The following is a 19,949-nucleotide window of genomic DNA, read 5'->3' as shown; positions in this document are numbered from 1 at the left end:
GGCCACTTCGGACCCCACCCCTACCCCGCACTCCTCTACAACAGGACCTGCTGAGCAGCTGCCTGCACAGGTCTGGTCCCAGCACTGAGACTCATTGTAAAGAACCTTAGCTAGTGGAGCTTACACTTCAGCTCAGGACAGATAAGCAGCATTCAGTATACACAAAGGATAAACCACAGAGCCAAGCCAGGGCCATGTGGGCTGTGAATGAACGCAAGCAGGGGACTCTGCTGAGGGTCAGCAGGGAGGAGCAGAAGGCATAGCCACTTGAGCAAATCCTGGAGGAGGGAAGGCAAAAGTTGTCCTCAGGGACAATGTTGGGGACAATCTATGCAGGGAAACCAGGGGTTTTTGTCCGGGATTCTAACAGTCCTTGTTATGCTTTCGCACTGCTATTTTTTTTTTTTGTTTTATTATTATTTACTTATAGATGGACACAATGCCTTTATTTATTTTTATGTGGTGTTGAGGATTGAACCCAGTGCCTCACACATGCTAGGTGGGTGCATTAGCACTGAGTCACAACCCCAGCCCAACTGCTATGATTTGGATGTGGTTTATCCCCCAAGGGTTCATGGGCCAGAAGCTTGGACCTCAGTATGGCAATGTTGGGAAATGGTTGGGAACTAAGAGGTGGGACCTAGTGGAGGGTCTTAGGCCATAGTGCATGCCCTCAGAAGAGATTAAGGTACTTTTCTGTGACCCTGAATTAGTTCTTTTGAAAGAGTTGTTAGAAAAGAACAAGCCTGACCACTTCCAGCTTCTAGGCTGCTATCTTACCACATGAGTTCTTCCTCTTGTTGTGCTCATGCTATTGTGATGCCATCTGCCATCAGGTCCTCCTCACCACACCTGTGCTGATGCCAGCAGCATACTCTTGATCCTCCAGAACTGTGAACTAAATAAGCCTCCTTTCTTTTCAGCCTTTGGTATTTTGTTATAGTAACAGAGAACAGATTAGTATAAGCACCCTGTGAAGTTCTTGTTAAATCTAAGGAGATTGCAGCTACATACACATTCTAAGTGTGTCCACCATCATTTTTATCAGTAGAAAAGCAAACATGATGCATCAAATCACCTATTAATTAATCCACAATTCAAGATACTGGTGGAATCTCCCACGCAATTAAGGAGTCTTAATGGGTGTGTGACTGAAGTGTTCCATTGCTCCCACAGATGGGTCCATCTTCCATACAACTGGATAGGTCCTGCTGCACAAATCTTGATCTGCCAAAGTGAGCTTTAGGTTTCATTAGTTGAGGGAAGCTAAAAAGTTAAACTGAAGATAACATGTAACTGTCCTAGAATTCCCTGGGGCAACAACAAAGCTGTGACTATGAAAATCAGAGCTCTCACACTTTTTTAAAGAAGGAATAGAGTGATATAAGAGAAGGAAATAAACAAACCTTCAATAATTCCCACTCCCACCAAAAAAAAAAAAAAAAAAAGCAGGGAGAAATCAAGAGTATGTCTCAAGCAATTGCTTCTAACCATGAAAAAAAAAGGTCAAACTTTACCTCCTGTGTGGTAGAGGACTGCTTGTTTCAGCTCTATGCCCCACACATTCTGCCATGGCTCTGCACGTCTCTGGAGAAGCAGTTTTAGTCTTGGAATCTTTTGGACCTTAAAAACACTCTCAAATCCTCAATAATTTTTTTCTGGCTTATAAATCTAAATAGTTACCACATGGAAAATTAAAACTGAAAAATTTTTAAATATTAATATATTTTAAAATATATGTTATGGTGAAAGGACATAAAGAAAATCTGGCCTCATACAGATATGTAGATGGGGAGAGAGGACTTGCTGGAAACCCCAGGTGTCATCACACAAGACTTTTGAAAACCACTTATTCTAGAGACAGAATACATTTGCCAGTCCACTGATCTGAGGGTTGGCTGCATGCCTGGCTGTGGCCAACAGTGTGGGTGGATACGACAGCATAGTCTGAGCCTTCTTGTACCTGGTTATCACAATGAGACATGCCCAGGTCCAGAAAAGAGGTATATGAGACAAGCCCTACTGGATCTATAATCCAGAGCCAGTCTGCCAAGGTCAGCCAAGCTAGGTGCATAGGAAACACTGCTTCTTGAATACCACTGACTTTGGGGATATTTTTGTTATGCAGCACAAGTTAACTGACAACCCAGAGTTGGTGATTAAAAAAAGAAAAAAGCACAGAGCTTATGGAAATTTTAACCAAGCAGAAAACAGGACCAATTCTGGCATTCCCCAATTTGATCACTGAAAAGTTCCCAGAAAACGCTATCCACGTTTGGCTCTCCTATGCCAGTGCCAAATATTCTGTCCCTGAATAGAGAAATCTCAACATGAAATACAAACTTTTGTGTCAACCAGTACCAATGACCTCAAGTTCTAGTGCACTAGACCCATCAGCCAGCCTTCCATCTCTATTCTCTGTCCTTCCCTTTACAGAGAGCTTCCCACAAGCAGCTCAAACCCGACTCCACAGCCAACCAGTCCACGGACATCCCTGGCCCACCACAATAGGAACAGGACCCAGATAAAGATGGACAGAGCTGGGCAAGAAATCAAGGGAAGGAACCTGATCTCTTGGCCACCAATACCAGCTGTTCTCCTTAGAATCTTCTGATGATCACTTCTCTGTCACAGATTTAGATTTTCTAACCAAAAATGTCTAAACTAAGACTGGAATGGCTTAACCATTGATGTATTGAAGATTAATTTGTGTTTTGGTTGCAGCATATCCACCAGAGCTAGACTAACTGGTTAAGAAAGCTCAGCCTACAATTTTGTGACAGATGTTTTATTTATAGGGAATTAAAATTTCAGCATATACATGACACAAACATATATAGTACACTTTCCATGATAGAAGTTATGATATTGTTCACAGAAAGGCCTCAATTCAAATTACATAATGCATACGCTAAAATGGTATACCTGGGGAGAAAAGGGAGAGAATCAAATGGCCTTTTTGTTTTTCATTTTTGTTTAAATAACCTCTGGATGCATTCGGTAATACTGATAATAATACTCAAAAAGCTTTTAATAAACAAATTTGGAGTAAAATTAGTTGAAATATTTATAATATGATTTAATTATTACACAGTATTTTCAATATACAATCAAGACGATGCACGACACTTGAAAGAAAAAATCTATTGCACCCACAAGTAAAAAGGCTTTATTCATTTTTGGGATGCTGCAATTCAGAATTTATATAAACATGTACACACTTTAGTAAACACAGAGTCCTATGTGTAATGCAGCATTATGGGTGAGAAGATCCTTTAAGTCTCAAAAGTTGATGTTAAGTGTTCACATAGTGTTCCACGTGCACAGACTTGATTTTCCCATCATTATTCCATTCATTTCTGATCACAGGTGGTCAGTCACTCTGCCTCCCTCCCACATATTCTGAGGACATGCCAGATCTAAACAGCAGTACTCTGCTTTGCTTATTCAGTCTCCTGTTGCTACCTGATGGCATTTCTTCATCTTAGTGTCCTGTTAAATAATCTTGTGTAGAATCTGAAGCAAATGAATCCACATCCTCGTTATCTGAGTCATCACTGCTGTCATCAGCAGCTGGCTCTCCGGTGAGGGCTATGCGAGCGTAATCATCTGTGTCTATGGATTTGCAAAAGTGGATAGCGTATTTCAGCTTCTCCTCTAGCACCTGCTTACAGGAATACCTGGGCAACTTCAGCAAAAAGAAACAAGTGTAGGATTCAGGAAGGAAGTGGTCAGGAGGGTTGTATTTATCCAGGACCTGTTGATGAAGAATATCAAATAATCAGAGATTATATATAAGGATAGGTAAATTACAAATCTATTTTACTGTGTTCATTAAATTCCTGACTCTCACAAAAACTGACTCTCATCAGTTTTTGGCTAAGAACAACAAAGTACCAGAAAATAAAGAATCTAGTCAATTTCAGAAATAACAAGGAACAAACTCAGGACTTGCTTAAAAAAAAAAAAAAAGTCAATTAGTCAATTAGGTGTTGCAATGATTACTTTTTACCAGTCAATCCCTAGAAGAAAGATACGGAATGTCTCATCCCTTGTTGGCACAGGTGAGACTTTTTCCTGGCTGGCACAGGCCCAGGAGTTAGACCCAACACTCACCCACACAGGGAAGCCCTCCACGAAGCCACCTGCTCAATTTGGCCACAACAGACTAGGACACTAGAAAGTAGCAAGAATTTTGGACAAAATCTAGGAAAAACCTACTTTTAGAGAGAAAAACTATTCGTGTTCTCAAAGTTTTCGCTGAAGGGTGGACATTTTCCTAACCCAGGTGAGGGTGTGCTTGGGGAAAAGCCATCCCTAATTCCTCCAAGCATGCCAGGGAGAGAGGAGCCCTCTACTGGGTTCAGCCCTCTAAGATTGTTGCTACCAGGGTCTCAGCACAGAGAGGGGAGTGTTAGGTCTTTCCACCAAACTGGTCAGAAGGCAGATTGAGTGTTTTTCCACCATTAACCCACTGAGGTAGAACCTCAAGTAAAATTCTTGTTCTCAATCTGAGTAGCAGTCTCATTTTTCTCAGTTAGTAGCATATTACTTAATGATTCACCTAATTTAACCAGATAATCAAGCAAATGCTTTACATAATATATATGTCCAAAAACTAGAATATGCTGACATAACAGCAATATATTCTGGTGATGGCCAAACACATTTCTTAAGATCAGTAATGGTACTCAAGACTTGTGATAGTAAAATTTTGATCCTTCAAATCAGAGAAGTTGGATATTTTCAATTTTTGTTTCTATGAAAACACAAGAGACCATTTTTCAGTCTGCTGTGGGATTAAGTGCAAGGGACACATCACTTCAACTAACACCAGCCAACACCCCATGAGCTCAAAGACAAGCCCACCTGGATGACGAAGTCTCTACCCCGGAAGTCTGCAATGGTCCTGGGCAGCCTGGTCCGGCCCCACACAAAGCGAAGGAAGAGAGAGCGCTCTGTATTAGAGAAAGACTCCATCACCTCCCAGAACCACTGGATCAGGGATGCAGAGGGCTCAATTCCTTTATATGTTGCCACCGATTTCAAAAGATGCAGTGGTATGTCTGGGCTGCCACAAACCTGCCAAAGGACACTCCATCAGGACTGGTTGACACCTCAACACTTTTAATAACAATCTGTCAATCTTCTTCTTTACTCAGGCTTGGTTTGGGGGTGAGGGAAGGTCCCAAGGGCCCCAGGTAGACATGAACATAACCCTCCTCTTCAACCTTGTATGGGGTGGGTGGAAGAGGGACAGACACTGTGTTTTTACTATATTCAAAACTCATGGACCTATCTTAGGTTCATTTCTTAGTTAAGTAATTTCTTAGTAATCCTGATGCAAAAGGCAGTTTCAGGGCAGCACCACACAGGCTGGCATACCATTGTCTCCAGTTCGTATCCAGTGAACAGAGAAAGAAGGGGGACGGGCACAACTCGGGCCATCCCTTCCCGAACGGCAGCCACTTGCTCATCAAATTCATGGAGTCTGGAAGACAAAACTCACTTCTGTCTTTGGTGGCATATAACTTTGTTCTGCTGATACCAAGCCTCACCACACAGTACTATCACACACCTAGCTGGGAAGGGCTGAGAGGAGCAACTCTGGGCAACAAATCCATGTTCTTTGCAAACCTAGTTACAGAGCTTCTCACAACACTGAGTCCATCTAAATGGCATAGAATATAACCCTAACCCATTAAATCCCAAGTTTTCAATTCTATAAATATTTCAATGAAATGGGCACAGGTGCATTAAAATAAGCTGGAAATCCATCTAGGTTTATTATATAATTTATTATCATTATTAATAACATTATTAATAGTACTATCACTAATCATTCACCTGTTACTTTTCTCAAAATAGAACTCTAAAAATATAAATATTTATTTCAAAATCACCATAAGTGGTATATTAGTTACTCAGTGTAAGTTTTTACAGTTGTCCCATAAGTGGGACAATGGAACACAATGGGCTAATTACTAAGTTACAGGCACTCCAAGACACAATTCTCAAATCCATAAGAAACCCAAGGAGTTAGAATCAGACTGCAGGACCAACAGCAGCATGTCACATTACAGCAGAAACTGTGTGACCCTGGAGCAGACTGTGTGACTATAGCTTGTAACTGCAGTCAAAGCTCCAAGGTAGATGTGACATTCACCAGGACCACCCCCAACGAGAGTCCAGCAAGCAAAGTCCACCAACATGCACCAAGCAGTGAAAGGTGCTGTGGTGTCGCTGTCCTACCACACTCCACTTGAGCTATGGCCCAAGGCTGCACACATTTGGGCCTGGTGGAGGCAGCTCTGTCACACATAGCTCCAGACCTAGCCCTATCTCTGCAGAGCTAAAAAGAAAGCATGCAGGGGCAGTCCCCTAAATGGGGAGATTGTATCTACTTCAGTATTCTAGTTAGAGCCAGGAAACTCAGACGACAATAGTAACTACTCTGATTCCTGGTCACAAAATAAGCTTCCTGACCACAAATCAGTTATAGCTAGTGTCAACTGCATCAGTGTTTTGCTCTCTGTGACACCTCTATGTGAAAAAAAATGTAGACATCCAAAGAACCATTTTCTGCTACTTTTGCTGTTTAGTAAGTCAAAGCAACTGAGGACACATGACCACAAACCTATAGTTTATTGCCAGCCGGACATATTCTGCACGGTTGTCCAGGGTGATATGTGTGTACTTGGAGCTCAGCTGGATGTCCTGGCCACTGGCGCTTGGCACAGTGAAAGGCAGGCTCATGGCTTCAAACTCCTCTGAGGTGGCTTCATTGTCACGGATATACATGAGCCCAGGAATAAAATCTTTATCGACCTTTTGAGGAGAAAGAGTCCACATGTTTAATCAGGCTTGTTCCTGTATCAGACTCCAGTATTCCCAAGCACACTCAGTCACGGCAGGCCTTAGTCTGCCTCAGGGTGTATCTCGAGGTTGCAAGCACATCACATGTACCGAGAAACAAAAGAAAGCCACAACAAGAAAGTGCTTCACCCGAGAAGCTTATCAAATTCATAATTCAGCAAAGTTCTTAAAATTAACTGCTTTAGAACAGAAACTGGTGGGTGACAGATTCTCCCCTGAGCAGTGGAATGAAGGACCGGGCAGCAAAGGGGGAAGCCTGGCTATGGCTGCCCGCATCAAGCAATCCCCTCCCCAGTCTGAGACATTGCCCCAAAGTTCAGTTTTTGCACAAGAAAAAGACAGTAAGCTTCCTTATCTGACAGGACTGTAGGTTGCAAAGCACCACAAAATAGATGGTAAATCAAGGTCTAGAAGCAAACAAGTCTCACGTCCACACACCTTCTTTGTGACTGGAAGGTGGTCAGTGGCCACTGCCCTCAGTAAACCCTAGAGCATGAGTGAGGCCAGATCCCCCAAAATAGGCTATGCCTTATAACAAGACCCCAGGGAACCCCCACACAGCCCAGGTGAGTCACCTCACTGAGGTCTGCAATGGTGAGGCTCATTCCAGCCAGCTGCTTCCACACAGGCTCAGCGAGGTTAAGGCTCAGCGGACTCCCGGTTCGGATGGCAATGCCCAGTAATACTCCTGATGATTCAAAACACAAGAGACAGAAGATACTTGAAATGGATGACAAAACTGCTTCTCCTTCACTCACACCATAGAGCACTGGCTCTGTACCAAGGTCCCAGTGCCTTCTAAGCCAGCATTACCCAAACTCACAGATCTAGGCCCACTCATAAAATCCCAACTCCATTATTCCCTTTTGTTCTAGAAGATGAGATTCTAACTCTTCGTATTCTTTCCACACATAGGTCTAAGTCAGACTAAGGCCAGCTCTTGTTCCTTTGATGGCAAAGCGGAGCTAAAGGTTCTCCAAGAAGACTGTTGTTCTGCCAGGGAATGGTGGTGGAACATTGAGCTGGGAGCCCTATGCAAAGATCCTAACAGGTCAAAAGGGAGCGACCAGCCCACTGCCAAGACCTCCCCACCCTATCTGATCCTGAGTTCCAAATATATTTAGAATGAAGAAACAGTTATTTCAGATTCTTTCAGTCCCCAGTGCTGCTTCCAGCCCTTAGCATGCCACAGTGGACCACCAGGTTCTTTCAGCCCACAGCTGCACATGGCTGGGCTACAGTTTCTGAAGTCAGCACTAGCAAGTCCCGAATGCTGGGCACAGAACTAACAGCACCTTGTTCACTCGTATAACATTGGCAAAACCCACAATAAACATTAGAAATCTTTTTCATTGATCTCAAAAGCTAAATATTTAAAACATCTACTATCACTTCCATGACAGAGCAGACACTAAACTAATTTAAGGGTGAACATAAACCTGACCATGCAATATCACAGACTACTGAGAAGGCCCACCCAAGAAGCGGAACATGCTGCTGTGCACAGGCGCCCGAGCAGCTGGGTTGAATAGGTAGCAGTCTCGGTTGGCCCCAGACTCATCCCTCCCATTGGGTGTCACGATCAGAAGGGGAGTGAGTCCGTTCTGCAGCTCTTCACAGATCTCGGCTATGGACTCGCTGTAGCCACCACCACAGTCATCCACAGATTCACCTGGTAGGAAAGGAGAACCAACAATATACAGGCTGCCCACTCCCACCCTGTCTGAAGAGCACCAGGCAAACAGTCACTGGGGCTCCCAGCATCCACGTGTATGTGCCTTCTGCCTACAATCCCTCGCAGGCTCAAGGTCCACCCCTCAGGGAAGCCACATATTCTCCAGCACATAACAACTTCTCACCCACAAACTTGACTTTCCAGACACGGTGAGGGAGGAGAAGGCTATCAGGACTGAAGGAACTCATCTTAGCACACATCTGTCCAAAGACAGACTTGGTGCCATCAGGGCCAGCTAACCCGCCTTTACTCCTGGAGCGCTTGACCTAGAGAGAAGAAAGAAAGAAAACATGAAACAGCTGCTTGGCACTATGCATACAGCCTGGCATGCACCTGTGGAGAACACTAGGCCCTCAGGCCTCTCCCCTGACTCTACCCTTTACTACTCTGTTCTGCTTACAGAGAGATAATTTGCTCTCCCTGAACCTGGATGCTGGCCTAGCCCACTGCCTATAGAGCCTCCTCTAACATCTGTAAACCTGAAGGGCCAGCATGAGCAGACCCCACAGGGGTTGCACTCACACCTCACAGCCACTGTAAGAACTTGGCGGGGGCTGGGGAGGTAGCTCAGTTGGTAGAGTGCTTGCCTTGTAAGCACAAGGCCCTGGGTTCAATCCCCAGCAACACCCCCCCCCCCCCCAAAAAAAAAGAACCTGGCAAACAATTAAAGCAAATCTTTGTGGAAACAGAAAGGACTTATGAGTAACCCTGCACCTTGCTTTTCCTAAGCCCTCACTACAGCTCCAAGATTGACTCATTTCCTTCATCTCTTGTACCTCAAACCCTTGGAGGACCTCAGAGACCAAATTCTATGGCCTCTCATCCTGATGTGGTATGTGAGGAGGCAGCATGCATCTCCTATCATGGGTGCTGTGAAAACCAACTATCCAGGGCACTCTACTTTGCGCTTCCAAGGCCACCACCCCCTCACCCCAATCAGCATGTCATCAGTGATGTGCAAGAGCAGCCCCCGGATTGGTAGTCTGAACAAATACACCTTCCAACAATGACACATGCTATCACTGCTGCTCACATAGGGCAGAGGGCAGCTTATGACCATAATGTGCTCACACAGATCCTCATGTTTTATAACTTCAGTCACAACCAACTACTGAACTATACTGCCACACCTCCATGGAATAAGGTACCAGTAACTTCAAAAGCTGCCCTCCTAGTAGACTAGGACAGATTCCCAGTACTCAAAGATTCATGCCAACAGGCTCTCAAGAGCAATACCAGACACATTACCTCAGTCAGAACAACACCTCCCTCCCCTCATCCACCCACTGTACTGACTCCAAGTCCAACCCTGGGTCACTGAGTCACCCCCACATGTACTATCAATTTTCATGCCTACAGCTGTCACTCTAAGCTAAGATCTGAACAGATGGGATATAGGACTTTAAAGCCCTGATGTTGGTGTTCTCAGTTTCCCCTACAGTTGTCAGCCCAGGCTGTAGTGCACAATCATCTGGGAAGGTCAGTCAGATGATGACAACATGAAAAGAGGAATGAAAAACAGTCACAGGAATGTATTTTCATGCTGACTCCCAGGAAAACCCTTGCCATTTTTAACAACTTTGAGTTTTAAGTTCAATGTGAACAGCTAATTTGCACAAATAACCATAACTGAGACTAGAAATATTACGAAAAGTGACACTAAAAGTAATACTTTCCTATAGAATGAACTTTTCTCTGAGCCACATACTAGTGTCCACAAATGCTATATCCTTTAAACCTCACAGCAATTCTTTAAGGTATCCATTATCCTCAGAGGAGACTGAATTACAGAAAAGGAAAGTGTTCACAATGTTACAGCTGTCACATGAGTGATGAGAGGGAGACCCAGCTTCCAGTCCCACCACTGTACTGCCTCCCCTCTGCTGACAGTACTGACTAGCAGAGACCATGCACCCTTCAGCAAACAATGGCCATGTGAACAGTTTCAACACTGAAAGGGGATAAACTTGCGTATGTACAGTGCTTTCTCTAGTTAGATGATTTTAATTGTCTTTAACCTGAATTTTCTAAATTTTCAGAAATGAGCATGTATTAATTCTATAATAAATTTTAAAGTAATTAAAATTTTTAAAGGACACTGATTTTCAGGTTTTCCTGTTATAAAAATAAATCATATTCATAACAAACAAAAACTCTCCAGGATGATGAACTGTATACCAACATCTCTGGAATATTATCCACAGACACATGAGGGTCCCTCCCCTAGGGTCCCCATAGGAGGATGGTGCTGGGCAACATCACCAACAGCTTTGAAAGCCAGAGCAGAGGCACCACGAAGCCATTGTGACTCAGTACTGGTGTCCTGTGTTCACCTTAGATTCACTGAATGTTTTCCCCCTGCTCTGAATTTGTTTGAAAAACACTTCTGTGCTTGGCATGGTGACACACGCCTGTAATTCCAACAGCTCAGGAGGCTGAGGCAGGAGGATCTCAAGTTCAAAGCCAGCCTCAGCAAAAGTGAGGCACTAAAAAGCAACTCAGTGAGACCTTGTCTCTAAACGACATACGAAATAAGGCTAGGGATGTGGCTAACTGGTTGAGTGCCTCTGAATTCAATACCCAGTACCAAACCAAACAAAACCAAACAAAACAAAAAACTGAGAACTCACATATGCTGAGAACTTTCTAGCCTCAGGAGGGAGCACAAAGTCCCGGACTACAAATAGTCTGGTGACCAAGGGCTATGGCTGTGCCTGAGCAGCCCCTAGGCATCAGTCCATATTACACATAAGAACTGAAGGGTGTTATCTGCCTTTTAAAAAAGACTGACTATAAATCTACTTGCCATCTACCCAGTTCTTTCTTTCAATCATGAATTAAAACATTTTTGAAGCTTAGAGATATAAAGACATATAGCAAAGAGATATTCTTGAAAATCTGAGATAAGAGAACCAAAACAGTGTGTCTAACTTGGGTTCCAGGCTTCATGGATGCCCTCCAGCCTTAGACACCCACATTCAGCATACCTGACCCCAAGAAGCTTGTGTGTGGTCCTGAGGCAAATATGTGCTGGACTGTCGGTCACTGGATTTTCTTAACTTATGAACTTAGTATTTATGACCTAATGATGCAGAGCAAATCAAAATGATCATCCGAGGTATGGAAATAAAAGCTTTTTTGTGAACTTAATTAAACATTCCATTTATCTGTGGAACTGGCTGACTGACCTACAGCTTAGCATTAGATACTCTGACGTTAGTGGAAAGACCAGTTCTACTAATATGGTCACATGTGTTATCCAACAAAAGACAAGAGTTTGATGTCTTAATTCAAAATGCCCCCAAGTACAACTCTGAAAAAAATCTTTAGTCATGTAATCAACATCAGGATAAAAAATCATGTGTTAATACAAAGGTTCAGGAACAAAGATTTGGTTCTTCATGGTTGTTTCAAATCCAAGGGATGAGGCCAATTTCATTTGCATATTAAATGTCAAGTACTGCATACTATTAAAATCAGTGACCAGGATTCTCTTTATTTTTAATTTTTTTTAAACTATAAGTTTATACACACTTAGCAACAGTATAAGTTCAAAAATAGTCTGCTTTTTATTTCTTAAGAGTATCAATAATTGTGACATATAACATTAGAAAAGAAAACTCCCAGAGTCAGGTGTAGCTGACAGGAATGTGAACTGTCACAAGCTGTAATTGGACATATGCATCAAAGGCCTTTGACCCGTTCTACTTCTTTCAGCTTAACCTGTGGTGGTGTGACCAGAGACACAATTTAGACAGCCCTGCCTGGATTAGAAAAACAGGGGTACAGCCTTCCAGTTCCCACCAGGGGGAATCTCACAGAGCTTCACTAACCAGAAAACAGCAAGCAGCTTGTAAAACAGACAGTCCTGCAGAATCCTGCTCCAACGGTTTGAGAGGTGCAAATGACATATGAAGTAGGAAAATATTAGGTGACAAAAGAGATCCAGTTTTGCTTATAATGCACACACACATACCCCAAAAGGAATAACAGTAGTGGTGGAAATGTGGCTGAGTTTACTCTCCCCTTTTTTTACTTCTTTGTATTTGTGCTTTTGGGTTATCTGAAATAATTTCACTTTTACTATAAAGTAAAACATTTATGTTCCTACCTGGTAGCCTCAGCATCAAAATGTCATTGCACAGGGAGTGCCAAGGAGGAAGAAGGCACCTCCTATTTATACCTAGGCACAGGGATGGCAGGCTACAAGTACTTTCATCCCCATTCAGGTTGAAGGGATGTCCCTCGCACCCACAAAAGTATCACTTGTACACCCTCAGACTGAGTTAACAATCTCCACGTTACCTGGATTCGGTTCAATTCCACAACAGGACCATGCTGACGATCTCGCACCATAGTGGCCTGCACCACTTTTCGGAAAGCAGCCTCCTAACACACGGCAAACAAACAGAATTAATAGGAAAACAGCATTGGCATTGCCCAGGCAGAAATCAAAGACATTATCTGTTTAAAATCTTCTGTTCCTGCAAGTCAGACTTCCTTAAGAATAGTAAACTGCCAACTTCTTTCTCGAATTGTGAGGGAACAGCCTGGTGCTATTGCACACAGAGGGGTACACAGCAGGGCAAGCAAGGCCAACAGCTGGGCAAACAAGCAGAGCACTCAGGAAGAGCTGGGCAGAGCAGAGAGGTCAGGAACCTGGCAAGCACCTGCCCTGACTCAGGAAAGAAGGCCAAGGCTTCCCTGCCAAACAGCAAGTCCAGCAAGTCCAGTAGCAGCAGCCTGGAGTGAAAACCACTAGCTGTGCCACAAAGCAGAAGTGAGTTAAGGAACCCTGAGAATCTAGCCAGGCCTGGGGTGGGGCACAGAAGAGAGAGCAGGAAGTGAAGCATGTTGTATGTGCTGAAAGAAAACCGAGTACCCAGGGCAAATACTGCCAGGACAGCACACGTGGCACAGTGAGGGCTTGAATCTCACACAAGAGGGAGGCAGGCCGGCCACGTCCATACAGGCAGGGTGCAGGAAGAGGGCAGAGTCATGCCAAAAGGAGGAGGGAGGGGGGCTCTAAAAAGAGGGACACTAAAAAGAGACAGAATCACTGGTGTGGGGAGAGGTCCTAGCCCTCTATGCCATGTGGAACAATGCCATCTTCCAGTAAGGGGTACTATGGAAGCACAGGGGGCCCTCCAGCAAATCCTGAGCCTGAGAACTCCAATCCCTGAAGGCAGAAGGTATGGCCATAAGCAGCCCCAAAAGACAATCAGAGGTAGAAAGAGATCCAGAGCGGGTTTGGGGAGGCATCCATCACCACCCCACCTGCATGGTTCCCCCTCCACCTGCTCTCCTGTGTGCCCCAAACACACCCAGAGCAGTTCCTCCTGCTGGGCGCATTCCACTGCTTTGGATCACCCACTGCCACCCATTCCTTCTCTAGCACCCTCTTTGCTGCTCTGAATGGAAGAGAGTAACACCTCCCACCTCACAGTTTCTGACACCTCAAACCTCTCCAGAAGAGGCTACCCACAGTACTCCTTCCCACTGCTACTGCCTCAGCACAGGAGCCTGGACGCCATTGCCTGTGGGGCTCCCACTTGCTCTGACCTCAGCTGGGAGCCTGCCACAGGACACTCACTCTGGGGGACACTCACTCTATGTGCAGAAGTCCTGCCTCTCACTCTCTTTCTTTAAGGAAGGGCTTTTATTACCTTCACTTTGAAGGACAAAACAAAGTAAAGGGGAAAGTAGTTATATTTGCTACTTTTTATTTCTAAAGTAGTTGAAATTTAAGTTTAATATCAGTTTTACCTGCCTACAATTTCTTCCTACTCCCATCAACAGAGAAAGGATATTACCCTTCATCACAACCCTTATCACTCAGCACCTTCAAGTACACATGAAAGTACAATGCATGCATCCATCTTGTTCAGCAGAAATTGTTCTGGCCAAGTGAAAACAAAGTCAATCCTACACAAATAATCTGTTTGGAGAGAACTCCAAAACAAATAAATTTTATTATATATTCAGAATAGATCCTGTCCCTTAATAACAAAATATATCAGAGTCCACAGACTCTTCAGGATTAGAGGGATGCTCAACTCATCTTCTATGCTTACATAAAAATCCCCCTACTAGGGGCTGGGGATGTAGCTCAGTTGGTAGAGTGTTTGCCTTGCATGCTCAAGGCCCTGGGTTCAATCCCCAGCACCACAAAACAAAAAACAAACATAAAAAAACCTACTATAAAACAAAGAGCCCCTTCTAAATAATCTCATCAACTTGCTTGTCAGGAACTTGACAACTTCCAGAATGGGAACTCTTTAACATCTGAATTGGGAATTCCATTTCTTTCTTTTTATTTTTTTGGTACTGGGGATTGAATGCAGGGACTCTTAAAACCTGAGTTACATTCCCATCCCTTTCTATTTTTTAATTTTTAGACAGGGTCTTACTAAGTTGCTGAGGCTAGTTTTGAACTTGGAATCCTCTGGCCTCAGTTGGGATTATGAGTGTGTGCCACCACACCTAGCTCAGGCATTCCATTTCTAGGAATCTCTAATCATTAAAAATATTAAGGGGTCAAAACCTGCCTGGAGACTTTCAGATACCCTCATTCCCAATTTTACTCCTTTCTATTCAATGATCATTCAGCAAAGAATCTGTACCTTACACATTTCAGCACAAAGCATCTAAGCTATCTGTAGTTCTAGGCGCCCTCTGCCGGACATCCCTGAGAGAAGCAATTACCTCATTATGTCTGCTTCCTGTGACAAAGAGGATATGAAACCAACAGACAGAGAATCAACACACCAACAATGGATCAGTTTTGTGAACCTCCACGCTCCCATCCAGGGAGTGAGTGGGAGAAAGATATTCCAAGGGGAAAATGCAACACTATACTATTTTTAGTACACATTTCAAATGAAATTAATCTGGTTTTTCATTGATACATTCTAATTACCCAAAACACAAATTGGCACATAGTGGACACTTGGGGAACATTTACCAAATGAACTGAATTCTATATTCAACATTCCCAGTATGAGGAATTTTGCTGAATTAAGCTTAATGAAGATACCCATATCACCTATGCCACAGATTTCTACAAAAGTACCTTTCCCTGGGATATTAGGATCCCTCGTAATGTGTCAAAGCCAACAGAAGGCCCAAGTCCAGTTTCATCAAGCGAGCCCTCCAGGTCAAACATGGGGATGCAGGGGCAGAAGAGTTCCGAGATGTGATGAAGCAGCAGCAGTCGATTCCTCAGAGCAATTATGGGGATCTCCTGCAAATGATTGTATTCCATGGGGACCTGAAAACATTGAGATTGTGCTAAGTCAACTTAGACATCAAAGGCACAGAAAAGTCAGTTTGTAAAAGAATTCTGAAAATCCACCATCGGGGGGGGAGTGGGGGAACTGTAATTTGAGTTTGGTTTGCAAAACCTTACTGTGTTGCTTCTAGAATAATATACTAGATATTTACTATGAAACTTGTGAGGCATGTACTATTAGAATCATTCCGTGTACTTCACAAGATAAAGAAGGCAACATATTGATGGATCTTAAAATCACTGATTTGTGACATTATGAATTATTTCAATGAGAGACCTCTGTAAATATGTGGCTTTGCAAATATGAAGTACGTGTGGCTAAACATGCATGATCCAACATATGGGTGGTAACTCTGTCACAACGTACTCACCTCCCCACCCACCTGCCCAAGCAGCACTGACCTGTGCAGGGAGCTTGCCAGCGCTGGCAGGCTTGCTGGTCGACCAGGCAAGGGTGTGGGCTGAGCCGCAGGCCACACGGTTGACCTTCTTACCCTGAAGGGCAGCTACCAACCGAGGCCTCTGAATAGCATTTGTTGTCCCATCTCCTAGTTGTCCCTCATCATTGTCACCCCATGTATAAACTTCACCTAAATGAAGTGAATTTAGAATAAGAAGTTGGACCCCACGACCAGTGAATGCACAAATGCCAATATCTTCCCATCACAATGTCAACTTTTGTAGCCTTCATTTCAGTGTTGGTGGTCACCTCTTCCTAAATATCAATTTCACATACAACCTAGATGTGAACACAATCAAATCATGCATACCAAGAGGCAAGTATACTTCCTGATACTCTCCATAGTCTCTGATGTCCAACATGCCTTTTCTAATGAGGAGCACAAGACTCTGGTCTTAAAAGATCCAATATCCTGAGTTCATTAGTTTATAGGACTAGTGTGTGTGGCTCACAAGCATGATTCAACATATGGATAACTGTACTGAACAATAACTGTAGCAGTTCTCAATCAGAACGAATTATATTAAACAAATGGTAATATCCCTAACACCCAAACTGCTCTTGCGTGTAAAATGGAGGGGGGAAAGTCAGTTTTTAGGAGAAAATCCATGTGTTAAAAGAACACATGATTTTCACATAAAAATTCACAAACATTTGTTATTTTATTACAAACAGTGCTACAATGAACAAAGAAAATTTTGTTGAGTGTTTTGTGGATTTTCTTTTTTACATTTAAGAAACTAAATGGTAAAGTTCTGTCAGTGTAGCACCTCATTTTTAGGAGGTGTGCATGGATACAATATATGAAAATGAGACATTCTGGAACTGCTGTGTACTAAAGGGCCAGATTTTCAGCAAAGACAACCATAACCAAGTGAATGTGATGGGACTTAAAAGAAGTGAACTGAGACAATTCACTCTGGCTGTTTGAACAGCGTTTCATAGGAAGAGAAAAAAGATCAACCTTGTATTTTCTGACCACATAAAGGCTTCTTCTCTGTAATAAGGTAGAAAAGCTCACACACACACAGACACACACACACACACACACACACACACACACACACACACAAAGAACACATGATTCTTTCTATAGTTATTCAGATTCTGGACATAAGAGTCATCATGCATGAGAATCATCATCCTTTCCAGTTTACCATATTAGATCCAACCATGAACACAACCATAAAAATATTCTAAGGGTAAGGTCTCTGGACAGGACAGAAAAAAGGTTTATGTTCTGAGGAAACATCATCAGCCTTCTTAAATCCACAAAGCCTCCTCAGGCTGTCATGCAGCTGTAAGCAGCACTCTGTAAGGAGTTGATGCCTATGCCACAGACAGTGGTGTGCTTATGTGCCACCCCTTCCTGCTCTCAATAGTTCACTCCTATTGGGTAGTGTCCAAGCACAAGGTGAGGAGAGGCTTCCACACAGGAGGTAGCCAGGTGGAGGTCAGCTCAATGTATCTACATGTGGAAATGCTCAGAGTAAGGTGAAGGAACACAATAAGGAGCAACCAAACTATTACATGAGGAATAATGGGAACCAGGTTTATCACCAAAAGAGGAAGGAATTATAAGTGTGCAAAGAGAAACTAGAATAAACCTGATAGTCCCGAAAAGGACAAGGGTGAACTCGTGGTTTTCAACATACATGTATAAAAACAGAAATAAACACAAAATTGTTTACACACACATTCCCAGGCTCTAATCAATGAGGCCTCGGGTACCATGACAGTGACAGTAAAAAGAGAAACTGTAAGTAACCTGAAAGGATGAATTAAGAAGATCAAAAACACACAACTTGAAGCTACTGAAGAAAAATCATAAAAACTCAAATTGAAAACAGGCCACGAATTAAACAGCCTTCCAAAGTATGAAGGTTCAAAAAGCCCAGGAAGACTGAGGTAGCATCATAGTATGACACCAGGGACAACATGAGGAAGTATCGCAGAAGAGACATGATAAGAAGGTGACAGCTCACTATAACACATGAAGTACCATGAACAGGAGTAAGTATCAGGTGGAACTAGGGCAAGTATGAATTTTCCGGCTGGACAGCCATATTTGAGATCACGAGACATGGTATCCCTAATTGTAGGAAATACACACTCAATGTTCGGGGATGAGGCACCTGGACAGCAACTAACTCTCACATGATTCAAGATACAGAAGTTTTTGGTAAGGTACTTGTAACTATTCTCTATAATTTGTCTCAAATTTTAAAATAATTAATCAAATGAAAGTATGTTTTAAGTCCTTCATCAAGAACAATGTCATTCTACCACAAGCCATAAAATTTGCTTATTCATACATGAAACTCCTCCATCAATGAAATTATTAAGAGTGCATGTTTATATAATTAACCAAAGGCTGTAAAATGGAGCACAATGTGTCTTTTGAAAGCTGAAGCATTCATGTTCCATCGCTGCTATGGCAAATCACCACAACCTTCCTGGCTTAAACAGTATACGCTTAACATCTTTTACTTCTGCTGGTCAGAAGTCCAATGTGGGTCTCACCTCTGGAGGCCCTAAGGGATTTCCTTTGTTCCTCAGGTTGCTGGTAGAATTCAGTTCTTCATAGAACTGAGGTGCAGCTTCCTTGCTGGTTTTCAGCTGAAAGATGGTTCCAGTCTCCAGAAACCACCCCATTCCCTGGCCCTTCCTGTGTCTTGATAGCCAGCAACAGTAGGACATGAGTATCACATGCTTTGAAAACTTCTGCAACTCTCCAGCCACATCTCAACTAACTCTTCAGCCTCCTTTACTGATTTGAAGGTTCCAGGTGAACTCACCCATTAACCCAAAATAATTTCCATACTGGAAAGTTGGCTGATTTGCGATCTTTTTTCTTTTTTTTTTTTTTGATTAGCAATCTTAATTTCATCTAGAAAATTCCTTTTGCCATTGTATCAGAGTCCCCAAGACCACCCCATGTTCTGTGATTCACAAGACTCAGCATGTAGTTGCACTCATAGCTACCACTTATTACAGCAAAATCAGACAAAAGGAAAAGACACCTAGGGCAAAGCTCAGGGAAAATCTGGCACAAGCTGCCAGAGTCATCAGAGTCATCTCCCAGCGTGGTCACACAGGAAAAGCTTAATTCCCACAGTAACAAGGTGTAAAGACAAGTGTGAAATGCTATATACCAGGGAAGCTCATCAGAGATTCAACAACCAGGGTTTTCATTGGGGTTGATCACGCAACTGCCCTCTACCTGGCATGTACCAAGCTCCAGACTCCAGAAGAAAGTTGGGTTTAGTACAGACCACATTGCTTATAAAAAACAGTTCAGGCACAGTGAGCCATGCTCACCATCTAGAGAATGGAGACCTCTCTTCAGATTAAGATTCAGATTTTTAGCTGGGGACCATCCCTACAGCAGGCCTGTCTGAGGATAGCTACTAAAGACAGCTTGGTTAATTCTTGTCTGTACAGCCCCATAAGATAAGATATTCACAGGTGTGACACTAGGGGCTGATGGACACTCAGGACACAGCATAATCCCCTGGCACCACTCCTCCCTTTTCTAGCACGTTATTCCTATGCAGCTCTCTTAGATTTACAGGCCTCAGTTCGGA

General features: G+C 43.2%; 1 protein-coding gene across 2 annotated transcripts in view; it reads right to left on the bottom strand.

Moving 5' to 3' along the window:
* Positions 1 to 2,772: 2,772 nt before the first annotated feature.
* HERC2 (HECT and RLD domain containing E3 ubiquitin protein ligase 2) overlaps positions 2,773 to 19,949 on the bottom strand; it is a 204,370-nt gene continuing 187,193 nt past the window's right edge. For both annotated transcript variants that reach the window (XM_079128427.1, XM_079128428.1), the window contains exons 84-93: positions 16,305 to 16,492; positions 15,684 to 15,881; positions 12,917 to 13,000; positions 8,736 to 8,877; positions 8,354 to 8,548; positions 7,452 to 7,564; positions 6,638 to 6,828; positions 5,386 to 5,491; positions 4,870 to 5,082; positions 2,773 to 3,757 (exon numbers count right to left, since the gene is read on the bottom strand). In XM_079128427.1, coding sequence (XP_078984553.1) covers positions 3,485 to 3,757; positions 4,870 to 5,082; positions 5,386 to 5,491; positions 6,638 to 6,828; positions 7,452 to 7,564; positions 8,354 to 8,548; positions 8,736 to 8,877; positions 12,917 to 13,000; positions 15,684 to 15,881; positions 16,305 to 16,492 — 1,703 coding nt within the window. In that variant the 3' untranslated portion in view covers positions 2,773 to 3,484. The remainder of the gene's footprint in view (positions 3,758 to 4,869; positions 5,083 to 5,385; positions 5,492 to 6,637; positions 6,829 to 7,451; positions 7,565 to 8,353; positions 8,549 to 8,735; positions 8,878 to 12,916; positions 13,001 to 15,683; positions 15,882 to 16,304; positions 16,493 to 19,949) is intronic.

Source organism: Sciurus vulgaris (genome assembly GCF_902686455.1).
Source record: "Sciurus vulgaris genome assembly, chromosome: 2".
Taxonomy (NCBI): Eukaryota; Metazoa; Chordata; class Mammalia; order Rodentia; family Sciuridae; genus Sciurus; species Sciurus vulgaris.
The sequence above is the reverse complement of the archived record's forward strand: the minus strand, read 5'-3'. Positions and strand labels throughout refer to the sequence as shown.